Consider the following 26,110-nt stretch of genomic DNA (forward strand, 5'->3'; position numbering starts at 1 on the left):
ATCTTCATGGATCTTCAGTGCAGTCCTACATTAGGAGAGTAGCAAACTTCCTCACCTTGGTGGGTATTAGGCTGTAATTTGAATATCACGTGCAACACTGCTTTCCTGATTGCTGTGTCCTTCCTTGAAATGGCACTGTCTCAGCAGTTATCAAGTTCAGTCATAGATGACCAAACAGAAAATCGTTTGCTTCGCGTGGGGGCACCTCCTGGCCGTGCAGAAACGGCCAAAGATTCAATTAGCAAAACTTTCAGTCTAGTTTGTGTGACTTCATGGAAGCCAAGTGGAATTGAGACTTCTGCTCCATTAACGTCCAGGCTAACTTTCAGTGTCTCTGATTTTTTTCTATCCTGTGTGTGCCTCATCTGTAGGGTTCCTTTTTAATCTTATGTTCAGCATTATATGTTGGTATTCACATTTTCACCACCTTTCTTATCATTACAGTTTTATTTGTTGTTATAATTATATTCACTATAATATTCAATCCCTGAGCTTTGTACAATACCTGACAAAAAGTATAATTACTAGAAACCTTTGCTGTTGCCTCTCACAAATGAGACCTGGAACAACACACCATATACAGCCTTTTTCCACACACATACTTTCTATGGAAATAGAGTATTTGCAGATGTAAAAACCTTTCTGGTTTCTCGATGTTTCCAACAATGATGTGGAGGGATACCTGAATGGCCAGAGAGACTTTGTAAGATGCAGCACATAAGCATAAGCATAAGCATAAGCATTTTATTGTCATTATTACGCTTCGCCAGGGAATTTACAGCAACTTGATCCCTCGATGCACACAATTTTCAGACTCATACATCATCCTCGCTTTCCCCTTCCTCCGCCCATCCCTACACAGCCCCAAATGCATCAATATGGAAACCTTGGCCGAGGTTTAGCATAGCCACAGCTCTCAGAGTAGAAGCTGTCTCTAAGTCTCTTTGTCCCTGGTTCAAGGGGCCCTGTATGCGTCTGCCAGATAGTGACAGTTTAAAAAGAGGGTGTATTGCTGGATGAACCGGGTCCCTCAGAATATTTTGGGCTTTATTTAGGAAGCAGGGATTATAGATTTCTTCAAAGGAGGGAAGAGACGGCCGATAATCCTTTGTGCAGTAGTGATCACCCTTTGGAAGCCTTCCTATTCGCATACTGTGCAACTGGAGAACCATACACAGATGCAGTAAGGATTTAGGACACTCTCTATAGCTTTTAGCGGTAAAAGGACACCAGAAGTTTTCCATCTAGTTGGTGCTTCCTTAAAAGTCTCAGAAATTACCAGTCTTTGCTGGGCTTTCTTAACAACCACCAGCAAACGATCTATGCGCCCCAGGTCAAGTCCTCTTTAATCATAGCAGCCAGGAATTTAAAACTGGCTACCGGCTCCACTTGATCTCCATTTATGAGTCAAGGGCTGAATTTCTGAGCTATTCCTTCTATAAGTCCACTATGAGCTCCTTTGTCTTGTTGAGTGTTAAGAACCAGGTTATTTTCCCTGCACCACAGAGGCAATTCGATTCACTTCATTTCCGATAGGCAAGACTCATCCCCTCCAGAGATGAGCCCCACCACCGTTGTGTCATCAGCAAATTTGATAATGGTATTTTATGATAGACAGGAGTACAGTCATATGTATAAAGGGGTGAACAGTAAAAGGACTCAACACACACACAGCCCTGTAAATTTCCCTTATTTAGAGTAAGAACTGAGGAAACCCGATTTCCCAGTCTAACCCTCTGGGAGCGTCCAGACAAGAATCCCCTAATCCACCAAACAGATTTAGATGCTTGAGAGTCCAAGATCCACGAGTTTGATCACCAGTCTTTGTGGCGAGATTGTAGCGTGATAAATCTTGGACTAAAGTCCGCAAAGAGCGATACGCACATAATTCCCCTGATATTTCCAGATGCGTCAAAGCAGTGTGGAGGCTATTAGCAGTAAAGCGTCCTCCGTAGATCTATTAGTCCGATATGCGAACTGATGTTTATCAAATGTATCTGGAAGGCAAGAACTAATATGCCTATGGACCAGTTTTTCAAAACACTTCATGATGATGGGGGTGAGTGCCACTGAGAATTGGAAAAGTTATCAGAAATCAGTTAACTTATGCAACATGTTCAGCACTGCTTAAATGAATCAAACAGAGGTGTCATAGTTCGCAGGAAAGGGGCAGAAGCTGAAATTTCCCCTGAAATGTCACTTTTAAAGGCACAGGGGCCCTGTATTGTCAAAGGCTTTCATGGCCGGAATCACTAGGATGTTGTGGGCTTTCCAGTAGTATGGCTGTGTACCAGTAGTATTTTCTCCTGATGTTTTGCCTGCATCTGTGGCTGGTATCTTCAGAGGATCTTCCGAAGATTCCAGCCACAGATGCAGGCGAAACGTCAGGAGAAAATACTACTGGAACACAGCCATACAACCCGGAAAACCCACAACATCCTAGCATAAGGGCACCATTAATATCCAGGGGCACAGAATTCAAACTCCCATACAGGCGAAACAACTTTTAGAGATACGCATTTACATTTCTAGCCAAGAACTGTAATTAAACTTGTTCCCTTGACAGGGGGAATATAGTTGATGGGGGTACTCAGATATCTGACAGAATTCTCAGCCACCTTTCAAACTACAATTCCCATGATTCTTAGTTCAAATGGGGGCACTAAGTTGACAGAAAACCATTCTGTGCTATCAGTATAGATAGGCCTTAAGAAATCTTTTCCGGACTTAAATGAACTCTCAAGTTTCTTTCCAACTCAGTTACTCTGAAGACCTTTCAGTTCCTTCCTTTTAAACTTTCTCCTTTCCTCCCTGTATGTTCATCTTCAAATACTTTTCACTGCCTGCTACATTTCTTTGCAGTGCATATGCATGTCCTTGGTGGAAGTGTTTGAAATTTCCATGTCTACGTATCCATGGCTATTCTCTTTGAACTTAACGCAGTAGTTACCACCCTCAATGGCAGCAGATTCCAGCTAGGGTCCTGCATTCATTGCTCATTAGGAATCAAGGCAAACAATAGTCACCTCTGCTGTTCTTGCTGTCTTGCATTCTGCCATGCAGCCAGATTATGTTTCCTTCTCAGTAGGCTTTCTTTTATGATTTTTTTGCCCTTTCTGAAGCCACCTTGGGACAGAGCAGAGAAGATACACAGTTTCCAAATGTTGGCAAAACAGGATCTTTCCTGTTGCTTTGCTTTTCCCTGCAAAGCAAAACAGCCAAAGAGGAAGGATTGTCCTTTATCTGGGTTTTGTTGCTCCTTCCTGCCTTTCCCAACTCACCCAATAGTAGTTTCTGGCCACCAGTTTCTGGCCACCGTTTCCAAACAATTAGAAGTTGTGTGTGTGTGTGTGTGTGTGTGTGTGTGTGTGTGTGTGTGTGTGTGTGTGTGTGTGTGTGTGTGTGTGTGTGTGTGTGTGTGTGTGTGTGTGTGTGTGTGTGTGTGTGTTTTGAACTCTTCTGGTCTAATACTGGAGCAAGGGCAGGGGGAGGGGAAATTTGCAGGAAAACAAGGCACACAGGATTTACACTTTTGCCTCTCTTAGATTGGCAGAACTACTTTAGATAAGAAAAAAGGACTCTTGAAAAATTACTAGTGTAGGCAAAATGGGCTAGGGTGGTATATATGTGTATGTGACTCTGCTTCTCCCCTATCTGCATGATTTTGTTTGGTCCTACTGGGTAATGCTTTTGGTTTCAGTTTCTTGTTCTTGTGGCTAATGCTGTTGGATGTGAGAGGTGCCTTCCTTGCAAGTAAATACTGCTGATATTGACCAGCTTGTCCCTACCAAATGGACCTGAGAAATATGAGATTATCTCTTGTATAAACAGAAAACTGCTGGGAAAAACCCATTTCGAAGCAAATAGCCTTGAGGCAAGCGAGAGTGCACAGAATCTCTTTGTCTCATGGGGACTGCCTTGATTTGCCACATGAGGGAGTCCACTCATTGAAATGTCTCAGTCTCAAAGCAAGAGTGCACATGTGCTTTTCATAAAGAAAGCACAGAATCTTTCTCTGTGTTAACTGATGAAATGTAGTAAATGGCAACCGCTGAACAACTTCAACCAGTAGAAAGGGGACATTCAGGTAGCACAGTGGTGGCCCTTTGCATCAGGTACATCCAACATCTTGGGAAGAGGCTGCTCTCCTTCTTGGCTACCACACAGCAACAGCAAAGACTTAATCTTTTTGTCCCACCTCACTGGCCATTGCAGTTCCTTAGCTGAATGCTCAGGGTCCCCAGATATGGTTGGTAAAAGCCAACATGATAAAGCAGCTGCCTTGCAAAAGTTAAGAGAGGGGACACCTCCTGGGAACCCTGTATGTAAGCTATCCTTGAGTTCCACAATAGTAAAGAAAGGTAGGATACATAAATATAACAATACTAATGGTGTCTTCCTGTAGTATTTTAAAGCAATCAAGAGAAGTACTCTGTGATGAGTTCATTAATATAGGCACTAAAGCACTAATTGAAGCTGATGTCTGCGGACAGAGCAGCATGAATTAATGAAGTACAAGAGGTTCATTTATTAATGCACAGTTCTAGGTATATATTGAGGAGGATGCAGTTATTGAATTTGTTTATCAAGCATCTTACTGTTTAGAGGTTTCTTGTATTCATTGGACTGTATGTTGATGATTAATCTTTGGATGAAAACTGTTTGAAGGGATGTCACTTAAATCGAGTTTTTATATCTGTTAATAAACACCTTTTTTGGAAAAAAGAGAAGTAAAATCATACATTTCCCCACCTCACTATTTGCAAGACATACACATTCTTCAAAACCCATTTCTGTGTATTGTTTAATGTTTTGTTTCAGTATCAAGAAGCAGCTTTGGGAAAGTGACACATGATTTTGTTAAAGATCTACCATGGCAGGACCATGTTGAGCAGGGGGAAGTATAAGTCAACCGGATTACAGTGCAAGATACCAGGATTCCCATTTTTTATCATGCTGAGAAAGTAGAATTAGCTAAATTAGCTAAAATCACACACACCCTGCCATCCTCTCGTGGATCCAAACCATTGTTTGGAGGACCTCAAAATAAAGTGAGTTGTGTCAGTGACAGCCATATGTACAAGTGAAGGGTGCTGAGGACCAATAGGAAAGGGACCAGTAAAACACAATCATTTGTACCACGGTGAATAAATATGGCACAAAGTGGGTGATAAATATGGCACAAAGCTCATATTTTCCTTTGTGGTGTCATGCCTACAATGCAAAGTAAACATAATGGGTTGGATCCACACTGAAGTTTCCAGTGGCAGAATAGAACGTTTGTGCCTCCTACCACAGCCCACAGCTCTCCACAAAATGCTGCTCCTGAGGGATCAGGGGACCCAGAGGAATGACAGGAGGGAGTCTGTAGCACAAACAGCAGATCAGTGGAAATGATCACTTTAGTATTAACCAACACGTTGTTTGATAGCATTTCTCTGTTTAAAATTTTTTATAGTTGAAAGCGTAGATCTCATTTGCTCTTGTTATCCATTAGTACAGAGAGCCAACGTAATGTAGTGGTTAACAGCAGTGGACTCTCATCTGGTGAACCAGGTTTGTTTTCCCACTCCTCCACGTGAAACCTGCTAGGTGACCTTGGACTAGTCACAGTACTCTCAGAACACTCTCAGCCCCACTTACCTCTCACAGAGTCTGTTGTGGGGAGGGGAAGAGAAGGTGATTTTAAGCCACTTTGAGACTTCTTACGGTTTAGGAAACGGTATAAATACAAACTCCTCCTGTTCTTTTTCTTCAATTATTTGTTTGATTATTTATTTAAAATTTATAGCTGATCTTTCCTCATGGCTCATGGTGGTTTGTTTCTCACCACAGCATCTCTTCTTGCTGTCTTCTCCAGGTTTCAGCCTCATCCATCTGATTGCGACAGGGGTCTCTTGTTTCTTTGGCTCCAGTCTTCTAACTTTTGTGATCTACATTTACTGCCAGCGCTGCCAGAGGCAGTCCCAGGAATCTACTGTTATTCACCCCACCACTCCCAACCATCTCCATTACAAAGGCAACACAACACCCAAGAATGAGAAATACACACCTATGGAATTCAAGGTAGGAGGCTTCACCTGTTGTATACTACACATTAACCATGCATGCCACTGCAGTGTATTTCAGCAGGATTTTGACGGTACACTTGGTACAGAGCTACATGATCAGCTGAAGCATGCTGCATATCTTATTTAACCATCTTCCTGGCATGTTTGCATTATATTTGCAGGGAATATTTGTATATAAGGGATCATTCAAGTATAAGCTCTCACAAAACCATGTGATTCTGCTGCATGTATAATTCAGCACTTATCTACCTGCCTTCTGCTGCCAGAAGGTACAGAGAACTTTGCTGCTGTGGTTACTGAGTTAGGAGGCTTGGTTTTCCCATAGCACCTGTTGGTACTAATTGAGCCATGGCAGTGCATGACCTTAAATATATAAATAACCTAAATTTTGAAGATGGACATAGTAGCCTGTTCAAGGCCAGTATGCAGGTTTGGAACAACTGGATTATCTCAGTTTTGTTTGCATGTGTTTTTTGACATACACAATATAGTTTCCTTCATTATCTAAGTTATTTATGTAATTATCTCCTTTTCTTTCTGTTTCATGTTCCCCATCTGGATTTCCTCCAGATGGTTGACATTCTGAATATAATAAAAATATTATAAATTGATGACTGTGGTCTTTTTGACCAATGAAAAACACCGTCTTTTCCTGACCAAGTTCTTATTTGGTAGACCCCCCCCCCCCCCCCCGATTTTTTAGAGTTCTAGTTGTCTTGGCAACCTCCTTTTCAGTAGAACTCTGTCTTTTCTGTTATCAAGAAATGAACCTGACAAGCTAACAAGTGTCCCAGTAGTAATTAAGACATAATAAAGCATCTACATCTGTAATCAGCAAAGTAACTTGCAAGCAGGGGAATCATACCACTTAAAATCAATTAATTAACTTGCAGAAGCAAAAGCACACAGATTATTACTCATAGTTTTAAAAATAGTAAGCAGGTAAAGATACAGAAAGCAATTAGGGCCACTGTCAATGTAGTCCTTCCTCAGAAATAGAATTCAAAATAATATTGCTGAAGCGGAAAAAAAGCCATCCAGTGTTTGAGCATTTGAGTTCCAGCAAAGCAATTTAAAAACACCTTTCAGAGCTGAAAATTAGTTCTGGCATCTAGCAGCAAACTTTCAACTTAACAGGCCGGTTTGTTTTATTTTTGAAGCCTGTTAGCTAAATTCATCAGAAGCAGCTTACCTGACCTACAGTTTCCAAATGAAAATCCTGCCAACTAAGACATGGGGAATAAATCTAGACAACGATCCCCATTTTTGAGGCTCATAAGTATACCACTTATGTGTATCTTGCCCAGTGACGTAGCACTCAGCGGGCGGGGTGTCTGTCTTGCACTGGACGCGTGCTGGGGCGGGGCAGGGGCACGAGCATGGCATGAGCGAGCGGGGGCGTGGCAGGGGTGCAGGGCACACACGTGCCCCGGGCGCAGTTCCCTCTCGCTACAGCTCTGATCTTGCCTCAAAGGCAAAAGTCCACATTGGTCCAGAGCCCTGCATGGGTCCAGTTCGTTAAATGGATGTCTCTTGGTCACAGGGATACCTTTTTACCTCCATAGAGAAGAAGGCAGCTACTAAAGGGTCACAGAGTGGCCTCTCTTATTTGAAATGATTTTTCCTTCTCTTCATTGTCAGGGGTGCTAGTGGCATCAAACTAAGCCATGCTAATCCTGGACCAAGGTCTGGCACATTGACCAACATTTCAGAATCTAGATAAACAAAGCAGATACCCAGCAGATGTCCAGAAAAATAATCTATCATAATTATTTTCCAACTGGAATTGGGCAGGATTTGCTCTTTTTTTTATCTGAAGTCAATCTATTTTGATAATTTAAGAGATCACCTGTTTCCCATGTAGAATATCTTGCTGACTGTAGCTGAAAAAATGCATTAAAGATAAAGCTTGTCCCCTGTGCAAGTACTGGGTCATTACTGACCCATGAGTGACACCACATCACGACGTTTACTACTAGGCAAATTATGTTTATGGAGTGGTAGCCATTGCCCTCTCCAATTGTCTGCACTTTACCTGCAGCGAGCTGACCTCAGAAAGATGAGTATAGAAGGCTGAGTCAACCTTGAGCTTGCTGTCCAAAACTCAGGATATGAAGGAGCATGTACAGAAGGAAATAAAAATGGAAACCTTGAACAGCAAATGACTAGGGAGATTTTCACGTGCTTACCATGTTGAGAAAAATCCCTTTTGGGAACTGGACCACTTCAGAATTTAGTTGTGTCATGGCATGGCTGATTATGCCCCATTGAAAACTTTGTGTAAATAACAAGTAGCCAATCACAGAGTGCATGAGGCCAGAATTCCTCCACCCCACCATGCTGTTTTTCAACCAATAAGAAGAGATGTAATGGAGATCATGCAGTCAATCAAGCAATCACATTTCTATCCTGCTCTTCCTCAATAGATGTTGACACACTTAATTGTCACTCCTTTTATTTTATAATTACAGTTTGTGAGGTCAGTGAGACTGAAAGTGTGTGTGACTGGCTCAATTGGCTTTCGTGGCTGAGTGAGAATTTAATGTAAGTCTGACATCCAGGGTTCTGAAACCTTGGAGACCCTCCAAATCTGTTCCTCTTCCAACTTTCTTCTAAAGAAGAGGAGTTGTTTTTTATTCTCCGCCTTTCTCTCTTGTAAGGAGTCTCAAAGTGACTTATAAACTCCTTCCCTTCCTCTTGTCATGACACACAGCTTGTGAGGTAGGTGGGGCTGAGAGGATTCCGAAGCACTGTGATATCCAGCAGGCTTCATGTGGAGGAGAGGGAGTAGTAAGAGGACATAGTTACTCTCATCACATAATTTTGACAGTTTTTAGGCTGTGGTTTTGCTAACATGGCACACACTGATTGGTCAGTAGGCGGAACTTCCCCCCAGGTTAGGCGGGCATTCCTGTTTAGGGTGTTGTGCACTCTGATTGGTTGGTAGGCAGGCCTTCCTGTTCAGGGTTGGCGGGTGGGTGAGCTTTCTAGACAACACAGGTTAAAACAGCCATTCCCTCTGTTTGAAAAAGCCAGCCAATCAGAGCTCAGTGCACGGCGTGTCATATATCAAATGACGCTGCTGGGTGTCTAGCACGCTTTTATGCTGTTTCCAACCATGCCCTGTGCAGGACACGCTCAGGAAGTCACGCCCACGTGTTTGAATGTGGCTAGACTGGGGCTGATGTGTTCCTAGCTGGATCTGGTGGGTTTCCCGGGCTGTGTGGCCGTGGTCTGGTAGATCTTGTTCCTAACGTTTCGCCTGCCTCTGTGGCTGGCATCTTCAGAGCGGTATCACAAAGAAAAGTCTGTTTCACACTGTGTCTAAGTGAGAAGGGAAAGTTTAGTGTGGTATATTGTCCGTGTCCCAGGGTGGGGAACCAATCATTTGGGTGGAATTTGCTGTGCAAGGGTGTGGTTGAGTGCATTGTATTGCAGGTGGGGTTATCAGTCCATTTTTTAAGTACTGGGAGCCAGGCTTTGCTTAAAAAATGGACTGAGGCAAGAGACACTTTATTTCCCTCCCTTCTACTGCGCCATCCACTGCAGGGAGAATCTGCCTGCCATTGCGGGGAGGCCTCTTTTCTTTTCTTTTTAAATTTTGCCGGTTGCATCTGCGTAGCTATGCAGGTGCAGCCAGTGGGATTGTGGGACTATCGGCAGGACTGTGGGGGTTCATTTCTGCATGCCTGCATAGCTATGCATGTTTTGCCAGAAATAAAAAAGGGAAACATCTCTGTGCAGAAGGTGCAACAGCAATCCACATTGTTTCCATGGGCGCCAGTTGCTGCCTGCACAGAATGATTGTAAACAGGAAAACAGGGTCCTTTATCACAGCTGCAACTTGTTATACATTTTCTGTGCGGAATCGGCCTTACAGGTTGCAAGGGGGAAAGAATGAGGATTTGGATGCAGACTGGGTGACACAAAATCTGTAGTAGGTCAAGGAAAGAAGTTGCCCTCTCCTTATGATGCAAAGCTTTCTAGGTGAAGGAGCATTCAAACATGCAGCCTCCCATATACAGTTCAAAATGGCATGCTGAGGGAAAAGGGGAAGCAGAGTTGCCTGTGGGTTGGTTTTTGGAGCAGAATCCTTGCACCTGCAAGATCCATGGGAGTAGTCTGAAATAGAGGATGATGATAAGCATGGGTAATATACTTAGATTAATGTAATGAGGGGGCCCTTTCAAGCTCTCTCCATCTCTGGAGCTTGTCTAAGCTCTGGTTTGGCAGGCAGAAATTTTTCTGCAGAAAAAACTTGGGACAGAGAAGTTTGTACTGGTTAGGTCAGAGCTGATCTTGAACTCAGAAATTATTCTGTACCTTGCACATGGCCTGTTGACTCATAACAGGTTCTGGACATGTTGTGTCTCTCTTGTTGTCCCTGACCTGATGACCTACCTCTGTATACATCCACTGACTTTGTAGTCTAGCAGGAGGGCTCTCATCCTCCTTGAGGTTCATGGATGCAGTTGCAATATACACTACCCATGGTGCTGGTAGTGCACTCATAAGCGAAGCTTTAATCCCAGTGAAGCCAGTGGGCTTAGGAAGATGTGATTCTGCATAGGACTTCTGCATTGTGAGATTCTAGACTACCTAAATTCAGCTCAGGAATTCCTCTCCATGAAAGGCAAAAAAAAAAAAAAGGGGGGGGGGAGGGAAAGAAAAACCCTTAAGATTATAACAGCAAAGGAGCTTTGACAAGAAGCACTTCTGTTAAGTGCAAGTCAACATGAATTTATGAAAGGTAAATCATGTCACGCAAATTAGATTGTTCCCTCCCCTCCTCTTATCTCCCAGATTTTCATTCTTTCTTCTAATTGAATAAGTATTGATCTATATAGAAAGTAAAACACAATCTAAATTCTGACATTGTTTCATCTAGTTGAGCGGTTTTCACTGTCCTGAAATCATTGGGCCCTCCCCACCTACTCATTTTTTTTTTAAAAAGTAGAGGGCTCCATTCTTAGGTTATCATTTATTTAGTGCCAGTGTTGTGTTTGATGTTATGCTGATGAGCTGAAGTTTTACCATGTATGTGTATACATGGAGAGAGCAGGGATTACTAGATGATTCGTGTGTATCTATTTATTGATGATGTTTCTATGCTTCCTCTTCAGAGTTCTGCATCAGGAAGCTTTCAGATAAAATCACCACAATAGCTAAAAAAAACTAGTCAATTTTTTTTAAAAAAAACAAGCCAGTAAAATGAAGCCATAGTAGCTTTGGGAAAGGAGAGACTTGGATCACAGCCGAGGTACATATGAATCACAGTTGGCAGGGGTCATTAAAGAAACGAAGGGGTTTTATTCTGCTCTATACAGAGCAGCATGGTCAAAGCCATAGAAGCCTGGATTGGAGATAGAGATAAGTAGGGTCAGAAAAAAAAGAGGTTGTAAAGGCCATAGGAGTGTGAAGAGATTAATAGATTTCAGGGTCTATATCTACGCTTCTAGTCTCGTGTATTTTTGGCTACTTTGAGAGAATTCTGGGAACTGTAGGCCCTTCAGTGTCCTCACAGAAGTACAATTTAGAGGAAAGCAATATTAGCAGAGGCTTTTCTGAGCTGACTGAATAACAAAGTATGGCAAAGAAGAAATCCATCAAGATGGATTATCTGTACCTTGACTGGTGCTGTCTGCCTCTAAACATCTGAGTACCCAAATGACACAAGTGTGGTTTATTCAGCCCTGAATCTGGATGACCCAGGCTAGCCTGATCTTGTCAGATCTTGGAAGCTAAGCAGGGTTGGCCCTGGATAGTACTTGAATGGGAGACCACCAAGGAAGATCCAGGGTTGCTACACAGAGGCGTGTAATGGCAAACCACCCTTGTTAGTTTCTTGCCTTGAACCCTGCTGGGTCGTCATAAGTTGGCTGTGACTTGACAGCACTTTTCACACGGAGTCATGGTTTACTCATGAAAGGATCACAAGCTGGTGAGAAATTGCCCTTTCTCCATAATGCACTGTGAATAAAGTACAAGAACCCACTTCGTTAGGAAAGGGGGTAAATTTAGTAATTATTTAAAGGCCACTGCAGAAAAAATGTGACTGAATTAATTATGCCTACAATTTTTAATATGCCTGAAAATTCTATAGTTGCAATCGAATAACATTCAGTCAACACTCACTGTAACCCACAACTTTCCCAAGGTGACAAAAAGTGTAAAGCTAAGAAGAGAGAATAATAATGCAGAGAAAGAAGCGAGAATAAATAATGGGCAGATTAGAGCAAATACAGGTGAGCTTCTGCTCTGATAGAGACCAGACAATGTCCTGAAGATCGGTGATCTCTCCTCTTTAACTAATTGTTAACAGCCCACATAGCTGTTTTGACATTCAGAGCAGTTACACTGGCGTAATTAATTGTTTCTTGTCTTGCAATTTCTCTGGTAGTAATTATTCTGCCCCCAAAACTGCAGTAATATCCAGGTGAGCATGGGGGTACTTTTTAACCTCTTTGGAGTTAATTGTAGATAGAGTGTGTTGATGGATTGATTTGCATCAGGGGGACTGCACAAAAGAAGAAGGATAAACACCTTCTCCCCTGTACCATTTCTCTGGTCTTCAAAGTAACCGCATAGGCTTGCTATTTTTTTTTAAATCCTATGGGAAATCCTAATTACAGCTGTCCTGTGTAGGTAATTGGACTATCAGCAGCATGAAGTGCCACTCTGAGCCTGGCTGTCTGGCTGGGAAGAGCAGGGTAGCGAATTTAATAAAATTTAATAAATAAATGAAAATAAATGTCAACTGCACTGCAGATCACTAATTTAAAGTCCATTATAACTTGCCAGCAGTGCTTTGAAAATAAGTATTCTTCTTCCTTGTTAGCTCTGTAACCTTACCCCATTAAACTTCCACTTTCATCCTGCAGTTGTCCGTATTTTTATTGTGCTGTTTGTAAAGATGTAATAAATTTCAGCCCATGTGAAGAAGTGTAGGATGGTTAAGGGGGAACCTGAAAATTGGGAAAATATAGTCATCTGTGCCTGTATCTAGAGGATCATGGGCTGAACTCCTTTGATTGAATATGAGGTACTGTCAGGAGCAAAATTACGCCTCTGGCCCTTTGACCTCCTGCTCAGCAGAGGAGCTCCATTAGTAATGGAAAATAGAACTCTCCCTGACCTGTATTTGCTCTATCCTTTGCAGGGCTGATGAATATCACTGTGTCTGTAGCTCTTCCCTACTCTTTCTTCCGCTCTTTTGCCCTTGCTCCTTACACTCCAAAATGCTGGTGTGCCCAGTTCTTGCTTAGCACTACATGTTCCCTGTTGACATCTTTGCTGTCATTTAGCCAGGCTCCTCAGCTCTGACTGTTTCTCGCTGTTTCAGAGTTATTTCTCCTTTTCTTGCAATAGTAGCAGGGCGAGGGGAGATCTGGCTCACACAGAGAAGTGCCAGAACTTCTCACGCCATGTCATCATGGAACAATCTGTTCCGGGGCCAGGAGGTGAGATGCTTGATGATACACATTCCCCACGTGCACCTATAAGCGTTCTTTATTTCTAAACATGTCTTAAGAAGTCATCAGTGCTGAATGTACAGAAAGTTTCAGGGACAGCTACAATTGCAGCTTAAGCTGTTTTTCTTCACCCTGCAGACCCAGGAACAGATATATAAGCATTAATGAAACATTTTAATGAAGCATAATCTGTGAGAAACCAGGTTTGGCAATGGAGTCTATATTCTCTGTCTCACAGTACTCATCATGTGGCTCACAGAGAGACATATTTGCAATTACCGTCAAATAAAAGAGCAACAGGACTACTATGTGCCCTGTGAGCTATCCTGAGCACACACTTATAATAATCTAGCTGTCAGTATTAAATATATAACTATAACCTTTTAAATTAACAAATGATTCCTGAGCATGTAATGATATACCACGTAGCTAAATTTGTGCAGCTTTATCTTTCCATTCCTTCATGGAGCTCAGGGTAATATACATATTTTCCCTTTCCTCTACTTTAACCTCACAAAAACCCCATGAGTTAGGTTAAACTGAAAGTGTGTAACTTGCCCAAGGTCACCCAGTAAACTTCATGGCAACCAGGGATTTGGACCTGAAGTTCCCATCTAACCATTACACCACATTAGAGGACATGCGTAAGTCCCTGAATGTGCCTAAAGATGTTCTCTGGATCATTTGGTCTCTAATGACAAGGAGATTTCTGCATCTTTATTCTGCAGCTATCTTTATTTCTAATTTTTGCTTCTGCAGCTTCTCTGCTCAGAAGCCTGCTCTTAATTAAATAGCTTTGTCCATGCTTTTTAACTGTGGCAGATTTCAAATTAACGATGATTTAATGACAGTGAGATGGTATGTGTATGAGGGTGACTCGTACATTCAAGTACATCTGAATATTAATGCAGCTGAGATGTAAATATTGTTGATGGGACTAGACCATTGATTATTTCGCTGACAATAACATGGCAGGATACTCACGATTAAGAGAAGGAAAACATTCCCGATCTTGTCCTTTTTTTCTCCCTCCTGCCTTGTTCTGGGTTCTGTTGTCAGATCTGCTAGCCAAGTGTGGGAGGAAATGTTTCAAGTCCTCTAATAAGCGATTCATGTTTCATAATTAGCCACAGTGTCTTCATTGCTTTGACAGCACTGTATTTTGTTCAGCACAAATGCATGTTGTAATACAAGTTGTTCATACCATGCATTATGGCACAGTTTCTTGCATCATCCTCAGCTCAGCCAAGTTATTTGCATTTTAACAGTACAAGCGTATAAAATGTAAGCACCTGGTATTTTAGCTCGTGAGTTTTGCAAGTGACAGTTCTAGAAGACTCACATAGCCCACCCTGGCCTATAATCATGACATACCAAGCGCACCTTCGGAGTGAATCTGACTGACCAAATTACTCTTCTTATGAAGTCAGCTGAGTGGGGGCAGGATTTCATGACTGAGGTAAAAATAAATAAATGAAAGTGAAGAAATCCTGTGTCCAATTTCATTCATTCATGGTTGGGCATTGCATCCAGGGGTCTGGGAGTTCTACACCAAAACATTCAGGATCTCAACATCTTATGCAGATTGTAAAGAACACCAACAGGTTCTCTTCACACTATGGGAGAAAAGGCTACAGCACTATGTTAAAACACCCCTTAAGGTTCAGTCAGCATCTCCTGTGAAATGGATCTCATAGTGCAAATCTGGGGGAAATCTCTGTCTAAGACCTTGGACAGTTCTTGCCAGTCAGCATGTGCAGCATTGGCTAGACCGACATATGCTCATAAGAACATAAGATGTTCACTGATGTACTAGAGCCTTAAAGGAACTGTTTTATCCAGTATCCTATTTACAACGGTAGCTAGCCAAATGCTCCTCTAAAGCATAAAGACAAGAGTCTCTTGCTATTGTTTAGTCTCCAGCACCTGGTACTGAACCCTCTATATGTCATATACTTAACATCAATAGACCAGGAATTTGCTTAGTCCCTCTTTAAAGCTGTCACTCCCCTTCCTACATAATCGTTATGCCTAAAGAGCTTTTCTCAGGTGCTCCAGTGTTTTGCTTCCCTGATATTTCACCTTTCCATATTCCCAACAACAGTATTCTCACTGAGTGAGTGGTGACCAGAACTATTCACAGTATTCCAAACAGAACTGCACCATTGATCTACATAAAGGCATTCTTTTCAGTCTCTTTTAAGAATAATCTCCACTGTGGAATCTGCATTCCTTCTGCTACTGCACTCTATTCACCCTTTCTGTTTTGATCTGCTCACAAGGACCCTGAGATCTTTCAGAGTTAGGTGCAGGGAGTCTTAGCTGCCATTGTAAGTTCAAGGAAAGTTAGAAATTTTGCTTTACTTACATTGATTTTCTTTCACCCTGCTGAAGACAGACAAATTTGTTGGGGCATAAACTCTGGTGGGATTGAGAGCCTGCTTTCTCTGGTGAGTTGACGCTTTTGCCTTTAAGGTGCAACCAGACAGCTGGCTGATTTTTGCTGCAACAAGTTAAGGCTGTTCTGGAATTATTGCCGTACCACATAGTTTCAGAGTGATCCTTTCGGAGCTCTCTGCAGCCCCGTGTTCGGAATTGCCACAGTCACTGTTGTGAATATTAGTGGGTCATCCACAAATTTTGCCATCTTATCAGTCACCCATATATAGAAGATCATTTATGGATAGATTAAGCAGCATCAGGCACATCTCATACAAGGACACAGGCTGCAAACCATGGGATGTGAGGTACGACCAAGAGCCCTTTGGCTTGTGCCTCTGGTCATACTCAAACCTCACTAAATAAGTTAAATACAAAAGGAGACGGACAATGAGAGGTGTAGCAAGGGGGGAAAGTGCCTGGTTCAGTGGTGCACTGGAGCGTCCCGCCCCAGAACGCCCTCGCCACACCCCCGCGGGGGTGCACGCCCAATGCATCGTGCACCCCCTGCTCCCTTGGAGCTCTGCCTCTGCAGACAAATGTTTGGCAAAAGGCTTATTCAGCTGTCTCAGATGTTCCCAATTCCCTTACTGTTGTAGGACTTGGTGCTCCCCCACCAGCGTCATGTAACTTTAGAGGACTATAACAGATTGGGCTGTGGTGAGGAAAGCTGCAGGTGAAGAATGAGGATGAAATCCATATGCATCCACTTCTGCTTGCATGAACGTATATTTCTTCAGCTCATGCCAGGACTCCTGTTAGGAATTAGGCAGAACAGAGTTGAAAATCATTTGGGTGGCAGGGTACAAGCTAAGCAGCTTGGATCTGGTCAGTGCCCACATGGAAGACCTCCTGGGAATCCCACGTACATTTCCTGAAACTCCCTGAGAAAATAAATACATAAATGTATTCTAGAAAAATCTCCAAACATGGCATATGTATAGTCCCTGCAAGACTGTCTAAAAGTATTTCCTTATGCAACACGTTTGATTTAGAGAATTTGCTGGTGACAACCACTCCAACTTTTACAAAGGATTAGGCACAGGACACATCTCTGTAATGCCACACCTATACATCAAAATGTTGAATACCTGTGAATGGAACTGCCATGCTGCAATGACTCATTCTATTTGTTGAATCTCATAGGAGATGAAAAGAAAAAAAAATTACTCTCTCCCTGGTAGTATAGCAAAGCCGACCATAATGATTGGAATCCCATCTGTGCATCCCAGGCAGTTTCAGGAGGAGGTTCAAGATGGGAGCTTGCCCTTTCCTGCTGAGCAGAACAAAGAAGGAAAGTTTAAGGAGAGCTGGAGATGGCTGAAGCCAAAGGTGCACAGTCTGCAAGTTAAGAGGTTGTCAGGATTATAGGCAGGCAGGATTAGAAGGGAAAAAAGAAGGGAAAAACTAGACAGTGCAGGAAATAGGAAGACAAGGTGATGCATTGCCTTCTGCAGAGAGGCAGCCATTTTTAGCCTCTCATTTATCGGCCAGGGGCATGGATTATGCCATCTATTATGTATTTATTTTATTGGTTATATTTATATACCGCCCTCCCCCTTGTTCTTTAGAACTGATTACTGTGAGCCACTTACAACTACTAGCCTGATGATCTAGCTGCCTGTTGGCGCTCGGCCCGGTTGGAATGGAGCCGATGTCATCGTCATTCCAATGGAGATTGTGGGCTGGAGGCGGGGGGGGGGGGGGTTTGCTCTGGGTGCTGACAGCATTTTCTAAGAGAGGGTAGGATTGCCGGGGAGCCAGTAAGACAGTTCTGGCTTGGAACCGTCATTGCCAGCTAATGCTTCATGATGCGCCTGCATGACCAACTGATCTCCCATTGGCAGATCTAAACATCCCAACGCATCCCTACTAACAGTTGCTGCTTCTTCTTCATCCTGGCTGCTGCTGCTGTCATCAGGCTCCACCTCTCTTTCAAAACCGTGGAATGTTTCCCCGCTGTCGGTGGAGACGTTGAGGGCAGGGTGGAGAAGTGGGCATCACTTTCAAAGCCATAAAATGTGTGTTGGCTGTCTGATGAGGGGCTGAGGGTGAGAGGCTGGCCTTGCTCTGGAAGCCATGCAAGGTCCCCTTGCTGTCAGATGAGGTACCAGAAGCAGGGCAGGGGGCTGGCCATGACGCTCAGGTTCAAATCCCCACTCATGCCATGGAAACTTGCTTGGTGATCTTGGGCCGGTCACACTCTCTGCCCTTACCCTGGCTAGTATTTGGATGGGAGGCCTCCAACAAATACCACAGTCGTGACGCAGAGGCTGTCAATGGCAAACCACCTCCACACTTCTCTTGCCTTGAAAACCTTACAGGGTCACCAGAAGTCAGCTGTGAAAAAGTGCTTTGGGAAAGCAACAGTGAGTTGGGGAGAAGGAACTGAAGAAGTGGTAGCCAAGAGGACATTATAACATCATGAGCTTCAGTTGCATCAGCTAAGTGCAGTACCATTGGCAAAAGGAATACTGGCTAATATGACATGTAGTTCATTAGTCATCCAAAATCCTTTGCTGTAGCAAAATATCCCTGCTGGAGATGGGAACACAGAGACTCTTCTCTCCCCTCCCCTCCCCCCAAAATAATCTTTTCGGATTAAGTGGTAATCTTAGAAAAAATCTGTGCACCCTCATACTGTGAAATGAGAAATAAAACTAGAAAGGAGATGTGATGTTCCAAAGCATTATCCGAATTCTTAACGTCTAGTTCCCTTGTGGATGGTCATTTTTACTGCTGCAGAAAATAACACTTTTAAAATTCTATTTTTGCCAAGGCAGAGATAGCAAAACATACTATCCACTCCCAGGAGCAGTGCATGGTTAGGCCAGAAATGCAATTGTAGATAATTGTCCTTCTATCTCTTGGAGAGCACAAGATGGCAATCCTCTATCTTTTAATTTGCTATGCTGCTTGTTCAATTTCACTGGCTTTCTTCCTTTCTTGCTCTTCTATCCCCATGTGTAGCTTGGCAAAAGCAGTGATATGTCTAGAAGCATGACCTTCTCTTCTGTCTTGGTGAACCTTCTGTATTAATTTGAGCCAGTAATTGTATGCAATTGAGGCATTAATCAAAAGTCAGCCAACCTCACTAAAGTTCTTGAAATGCTGAAACTTTTTTCTGTGATATAAGTTTTTGTTTTCTGCCTGTCCCTTCCTTTCAGGGAGTTACAATGCAATCATAATGCAATCATTATGGGGCTGGCTTACTTCCCTGTAAATATATTTAGAATTGCAGCCTTAGTGGAGGAAATCAATTAGATTAGCAATCTACTACTTCATGCATCAATCCCTGCCTCCCTTAAAAATAATAAATCAGATTGAAACATTGGCGAATTTCATGTGTAAGAAATATTTTTTTACCTCATACCAAACGGTATTTAAGAACGTTCACTACTTGAGTGGCAATACATGTTTTGGAGGAGGGGGGCATGAAAAGGAAATAGGTGGGTAGGGATGTTTGAAGGGAGCTATGTAGGAGAGCGGCATTCTTTTAACTGTATTATTCCCACAGCTTTAAATATTACTTCAAGGGATGCTCAATTTACATAAAGCCTGCTAGGAAGGGAAAGCAAGAATGCCTACTGAGGAGGAACAAAAAGGATTTAGCTGCACAGCTTAGTCAAAAGCTATTAGTGTCTTCCCCTGACCCTCTTTAATTCAATAGTTCGAGTCAAATTGAGCAGTCAGCCATGCTAGGGGGGAGTGGCTCTCATGCAGTGAAGATTACACTGGCAGGAACACCAATGCATCTCACAGAGGTGTCATTACCTTATGGCAGCAGTGACCCAGTCAGGCTAGTCACATGTGTCTTATTTTAGATCAGCGAATGCTGCCACTTAAGGCTTTGAATGTTTGTCTCTGTCAGGTTTCTGTGGAATATTAACAGCTATTCCCCAACTCAGCATCTTTGCAGGTTGCTGTCCTGCAATTGGAAGCAGAGAACCTGTGGTGACTATCAGCAAGCACAAATCACAGTGTATGACTTCAGGTTTAGCATTAAAAGGGGGGGAGGAGATTAGGGCTTTTTATTATTTCGCTTTCTGGCTGGATGTGGATCCTAGTATTTCAGAGTACTGGTGATACTAGTACAGAGTATTGGCTTGGTGGTACAGTACACAGTTCGCATGCCTAAGGCCCCAAGTTTGGTCTCTAGCATCTCCACTTTAAAAAATATCAGAAAGCAGTTTTGGAGGAAGACCCTTCCATTCTGGAGACTCTATATATCAGTTTTTTTTATACTGGTATGTTTTCTTATCCCCCCCCCCCCCTCCAATCTATTTACTGCTTTTAAACAGGTTTTGTGTGCTTATATAGTGCTTCAGAAATATGCAAAATTTCTTTGACTTGAGATGATAGCCATGAAACAGCATAAACAATGCCTGTCTTTGGTTTTAAATGTTTCATGACTTGTTGTGCAACAATGAGCATTTTATAAACAAATGCCTCAAAACACCTTATATGAAGACACACTATGTTGTAGGGACCCACTGAATAGTTTGGGAGCACTTGACGGCTGTGGAGCTGATCATTAACTTCAATAAAAACTCCATGAAGGATACAGTTTTGGATGCTACAGTTTTCTTCCACTGGCACAGGAACGGAAAGGGGGTGATTTTCACCTTCCCTCCACAATTCACCCAGCATTTTTCCTATAGGTCCTCAAATGCTGAAGGAAGTACTTCATCAAGGGGTATGGTAGGCTACAGTAGTAAGAGAGAAGGCTCCATTCTTCAAGTGGAACTCTACTTGAGGATAATTGCATTCAACCCATACTAAATATATTTAAGAGAAAGAGAGAGAGAGAATTACAGAAAAGAGAAAGCAATTGCTTCTCTTCAGCAGGTACTTGATACTCATATGCAAATGTCATGCAGTAAAATACATCTTAAGGAAGAAAAAAAAGTTTGTACAGTGCACAACCATTCCATTGAGTAATGGGGTTTTGGATGGGGAGTAATTTGCTGAGCTACCCTTTGAGAGCCAAAGATGGATAGATACAGGAAATAAACATGACAGAGCTTTATTAATAACAAGATAAACTTTTTTCTCCAGGCCACTGCTCTTATATCTTTAACAGTAGATCTTCTTCCTTACCTGTTTACAAATCGAAACTCAAACTACATGTGAAAAACACACCATTCTTCAAATGATGATGTAACAGTCAACTAGCACAGACCGAACAGGAACACACCTAAGACCCCTCAGGAGTTCCTGCCAGCCTTACTCTAACTGCCACTTCTTGGGTATATTGATAGCTCTGTGAGGGGATTTTTACTTTTCCCTCCAAAACTGACTGCGCTTTTCAGGCTGGATTAGTGCACCCTTAAATGACTCTTGACTTGAGGCTTATTAACAGGCAAACGAAGATGAAATGTTTATTTATAGAATTACAAGAAAATAAGTTACAGAAATAATTAAACTTTTCTTTTTCTCTGTGGCAGGAATATTTTACTAAACACTTTAGTTGTTTCAGATATTCTATTATCGTTTTCAAACAGTTCTCTGGCTTAGTTTTAACAGTTTTACTGAACTTCCTTCACAGGGAAAATCTTTCCTTCACAGATACTTAAATAACCAACTTCTTTCACCAAAAGTGAGGCACGTTGGGCTTCCTAGAGCAGGCTGTGGGGTATTCCACCCGGAAACCCACTCCTAAGAATGTAAGAACAAGCCTGCTGGATCAGACCAGAGTCCATCTAGTCCAGCACTCTGCTACTCGCAGTGGCCACCAGGTGCCTTTGGGAGCTCACATGCAGGATGTGAAAGCAATGGCCTTCTGCTGCTACTGCTCCTGAGCACCTGGTCTGCTAAGGCATTTGCAATCTCAGATCAAAGAGGATCAAGATTGGTAGCCATACATCGACTTCTCCTCCATAAATCTGCCTAAGCCCTTTTTAAAGCTTTTTAAAGCACAGGTTAGCGGCCATCACCACCTCCTGTGGCAGCATATTCCAAACACCAAATCACACGTTGCGTGAAAAAATGTTTCATTTTATTAGTCCTAATTCTTCCCCCCAGCATTTTCAATGTATGCCCCCTGGTTCTAAGTATTGTGAGAAAGAGATAAAAATTTCTCTCTGTCAGCATAATTGTATAGACTTCAATCATATCCCCCCTCAGACGTCTCCTCTCCAATCTAAAGAGTCCCAAACACTGCAGCCTATCCTCATAAGGAAGGTGCTCCAATCCCTCAATCATCCCCAATCATTATCCTGATTCTGTTAATTAAATAGTACACATCCTCAGAAACTTCACTGTCCCATATCTAGATGCTTTTTCTGCAGGGACCTACAAACAAGCCTTCCATGTGATTTAAGTATTGCCCTTGTGATGATGTTTCCCTAGGACCTTGGCTCAGGGTTCACATTCAGCCTGGTCTTCTTGGTCCTTCAACAAAAGCCGGCTATCAAGCCTCTTGAGAACCAAATCTCGCTCCTTCTCTCAGTTCTGAGAGCTTCTTCCTTCTCTCCTCATGAACACTCACCCTCTGGCTTTTTAAACAGCTGCAGTGCCAGCCAGCTGATCAGATGGCGCTCCGAATTAACTCCTTACATTGGGGTGCTGTCTTGATGTATGGTAAGAACACTTTCCCTCTTTTTTCTCTGTGAGAAAGATAAAGAGCCATCTTGAGGGAAAGTGTTCTTACCATACATCAAGGGAACCACTGACCGCATAGGAAAACTGATGAAGAAACATAACCTACAAACAATCTACAGACTCACCAAGAAAATTCAACAAATGCTACGTTCAGCAAAGGATAAGAGGGATCCTCTAGCTACTGCAGGAGTCTACCACATACCATGTAGCTGTGGACAAGTCTACATAGGAACTCACTCAAACACAGCTGCCAAGCAGACCACGAGATCAAAAGAACCACGAAAGGCACTGCAGACTAATTTCGAAGCCAGAAAAAAATCCAGCCAAGTAGCAGCAACACATAATAAAACAACCTGGACACAAAATGATTATTTAGAAAAACACAGAAATTCTGGACCACTCTGACAACTACTACGTCAGACTACACAGAGAAGCCATTGAAATTCACAGAAGCACATGGACAATTTCAGCAGGAAGGGAAGAAACCATGAAAAAGAACAGAATTTGGCTGCCAGTTTTGAAAAACTCTAGAATCAAGACAGTGACTAATCAGCTCCACACAAACACAGGACAACTATAGACAACAGCAATCAAAGGGAACAAAGACCAGGATACTTCTATTCAGATGCATTCACCTATTGACCTTGCCATCTTCATTGTTACTCACACGCTACAGACTCCTTTGTGACTCACATGCCAGGCTACTCTATTCAGATGGCCTCACCTTTTGACCTCACAGTATATATACTCCACTTGCTTTCCATTCCTACTATCAGATCCTCTGAAGATGCCAGCCACAGATGCAGGCAAAACGTCAGGAGAGAATGCTGCTAGAACACCGCCATACAGCCCAGAAACCAAACAGCACCCCAGTGATTCCGGCCGTGAAAGCCTTCGACTATACAACTCCTTACATTCCTTTTACACCGACAGAACTGCACTTTAAAATTAATCCTTAATCAGCAGTCCATCACAGATGGTCTACCCAGATTTCGTCCAATATGAGTGTGGATAGAGAGGGGAGTGTAATTCAAAATGTCAAGTGACCATGCAGGTAGGGAGGTGAACTTTCTGAAACCAAGAGCCCTGAGAATAAAACTCCAATATTTATGGATGTCACTGTATTACCTCTATCTACATATCTACATGCGGCATCATCATTCCAGCATTGAAGGTTTGACATTTCCATGTCCAAAATGGGTTCCTTCTCTATTTTAATTTCAGAAATCATGCTTTATATGTTGAACTTATCCCTTCATTGATATTAAAGGGGTAGCCTAGATACACAAGATCCTTGTAAGTGTACTGGAACATATTTGGGACTCCAGACTGGAGTATGAGTCATAATCATATCAAAGTAAGTTCCATGGAAATTATGGCCTACTTCCAAATAATTTTTTTTAGGAACAACAAGCCAAATCTTATATTTGCCAGAGAACATAAAGATGTTTGCAAGCTGATATGGCTTGTTTGGACCTTTCTCTATGACTCTGCCTTTAACTAAAAAACTTCTTCTTTTGCTTAACTGCATGAGATTTTGAAGTATGTGTTTGTACTGCATTCAGTGAAGACATCCGGGACCCTTTCCGAATACAAGGAAGCAAAGGAACAGTTGTTGAATCCCGTTAATTAAGAGTTATCACTAAGCAGTAAAGGAGAGAGGGGAGTTGCAAATGCAAAGCTTGCTAATGAAACACTGAGCCTAATGGCTTTCAGGGTTTTATAGGATATCCTGCAGTTTGCATGTATTGAAGTCTGAGGAAGATGAGAAGTATGATTTTGTAACTCCTCATTAGGACCCAGTCTGTGAAGTCTGGGACTTAAGGTAGTGACGTTGTATTTAAACTTTTGCTGAGATGGTGGCATGGTAAGGAAAAATGCACTTCACCCAGGCCGAACCCCATGTCTGGCATATTCAGATAGTTCTAGAGAATTAAGTGAGCTTTTCATCCGCTTTCTTCTTTGTGACAGCCTAATACTTCTCTTACATCTGTTTATTCTTTGTCCTCCTTCTCCTCTGCCTTTTTATGATGGTGGTGTTAACCACCTCCACAAACCATTTCTGTCGTCATTTGCATGCTGTGGGGCTTCAATCACTTTCCCTTCGGAAAAACTTTCATACTTCGGTTCTGAGCACCTGCCTACCAGTCAGATCGGCTTATTATTTCTGCAAGCTCTAGATTTTTGATTTCTAGGTGATGGCTGGATTTTTTAAAAAGACACTTTATTTCCGCTATGGGCCCGGTTGTTCATCTCTTGGCCATCTCTTGGGCATGGTTTCAAATTGCAGTGCTGAACACGTCCCTCCAGCAGCTTCTGATTTAATGTACTTTTATGTAGTCATTTAATTTTGGCCTTACATAGAACAGCAGCAGTGAAAAATGTGCTTTGAGGGAAGGAGAAAATTATACTCGAAGGGGATATGTAGCCAGATGAGACAATGGAGATCCATGACGAGCTCTCCCATCTCATTATGTTTCTGTTAATTGCTCGTTGTGGAGAGGATTGGGACTGCAGCACTGAAGGAGTAACCATTTAAACCTTCCTATCTGTGATGGTTTTGCAATATAATTAACCCCAGGGGTCTGCAACCTGTGGCTCTCCAGATGTTTATGGACTACAATTCCCATCAGCCCCTGCTAGGATGGCCATGCTGGCAGGGGCTGATGGGATTTGAAGTCCATGAACATCTGGAGAGCTGCAGGTTGCAGACCTCTGCTCCAGACCTGTTTGCCCCAGCATGGAACTGTCAGCACAAACAGCAACTACAAAGTGGGTAAGGATGGGTTAAAAACTCTTTCTCCAGCCCCGCCTTCCCCAGTTCATATTAATATTTATTTGTTTGTTAGATCTGTAGATCTCTTCCCCATTGAAACAGGGAAAAGAAACCATTAAGAATGACTCACTTAATTTGCCCTTCAGACTGTTTGAACATAAGAATGAATTGGAGCAATTCCCCTGTAGCAGAGGTGGGCACATTTCTGTTCTGTGTCATGGAAGCAGGAAGTGGGGATGCCTGTGGTGAAACATCAAGAACCCACAAATGCTTCAGGGAAACAGGACCACATGGAGGTTGCTGAAATGTACTTAGGCACTTTACACGTTGGAGGTAACATTTTGAAAGGCCCAGCTGATTATGCATGCATCTGCATTCCTGAACAGCTCTTGCCTAGGAAATAAATTACTGCTTTGCAAGCCCTGCATGTGAATCAGTAAGCACAAAGTCTAGGAGCCTCTGTTACTATGTAAAGTGCCTCAAGCTGGCTGCCGTATAGCTCAAGTCAAACTGTCAGTGATAATGTCAGAATGCATATGTGCTCCATAGTCAGTGACTAGAATGGCATACTAGAGCCAGTGTGGGGAGTGGGATAGGGGTGAGCTCAAATTTCCGCTAAACTGTGACACTTACTTGGTCATCACTTTCTGGGTAGCCACTGCCTCTTAGCTTAATATTCCTTTCAGAGTTGTTCTGAAGACTAGAGAATTGTGTGCACCTCCCTATGCGCCTTAGAGTAAAAGCAGACT

General features: G+C 42.6%; 1 protein-coding gene across 1 annotated transcript in view; it reads left to right on the forward strand.

Moving 5' to 3' along the window:
• Positions 1-26,110, forward strand: part of SEMA5B (semaphorin 5B) — a 506,709-nt gene that overhangs the window by 474,575 nt on the left and 6,024 nt on the right. Inside the window, exon 18 of the mRNA XM_048484504.1 lies at positions 5,861-6,066. Coding sequence (XP_048340461.1) covers positions 5,861-6,066 — 206 coding nt within the window. The remainder of the gene's footprint in view (positions 1-5,860; positions 6,067-26,110) is intronic.

This window comes from Sphaerodactylus townsendi, linkage group LG02, assembly GCF_021028975.2.
Source record: "Sphaerodactylus townsendi isolate TG3544 linkage group LG02, MPM_Stown_v2.3, whole genome shotgun sequence".
In the NCBI taxonomy this organism is placed as follows: Eukaryota; Metazoa; Chordata; class Lepidosauria; order Squamata; family Sphaerodactylidae; genus Sphaerodactylus; species Sphaerodactylus townsendi.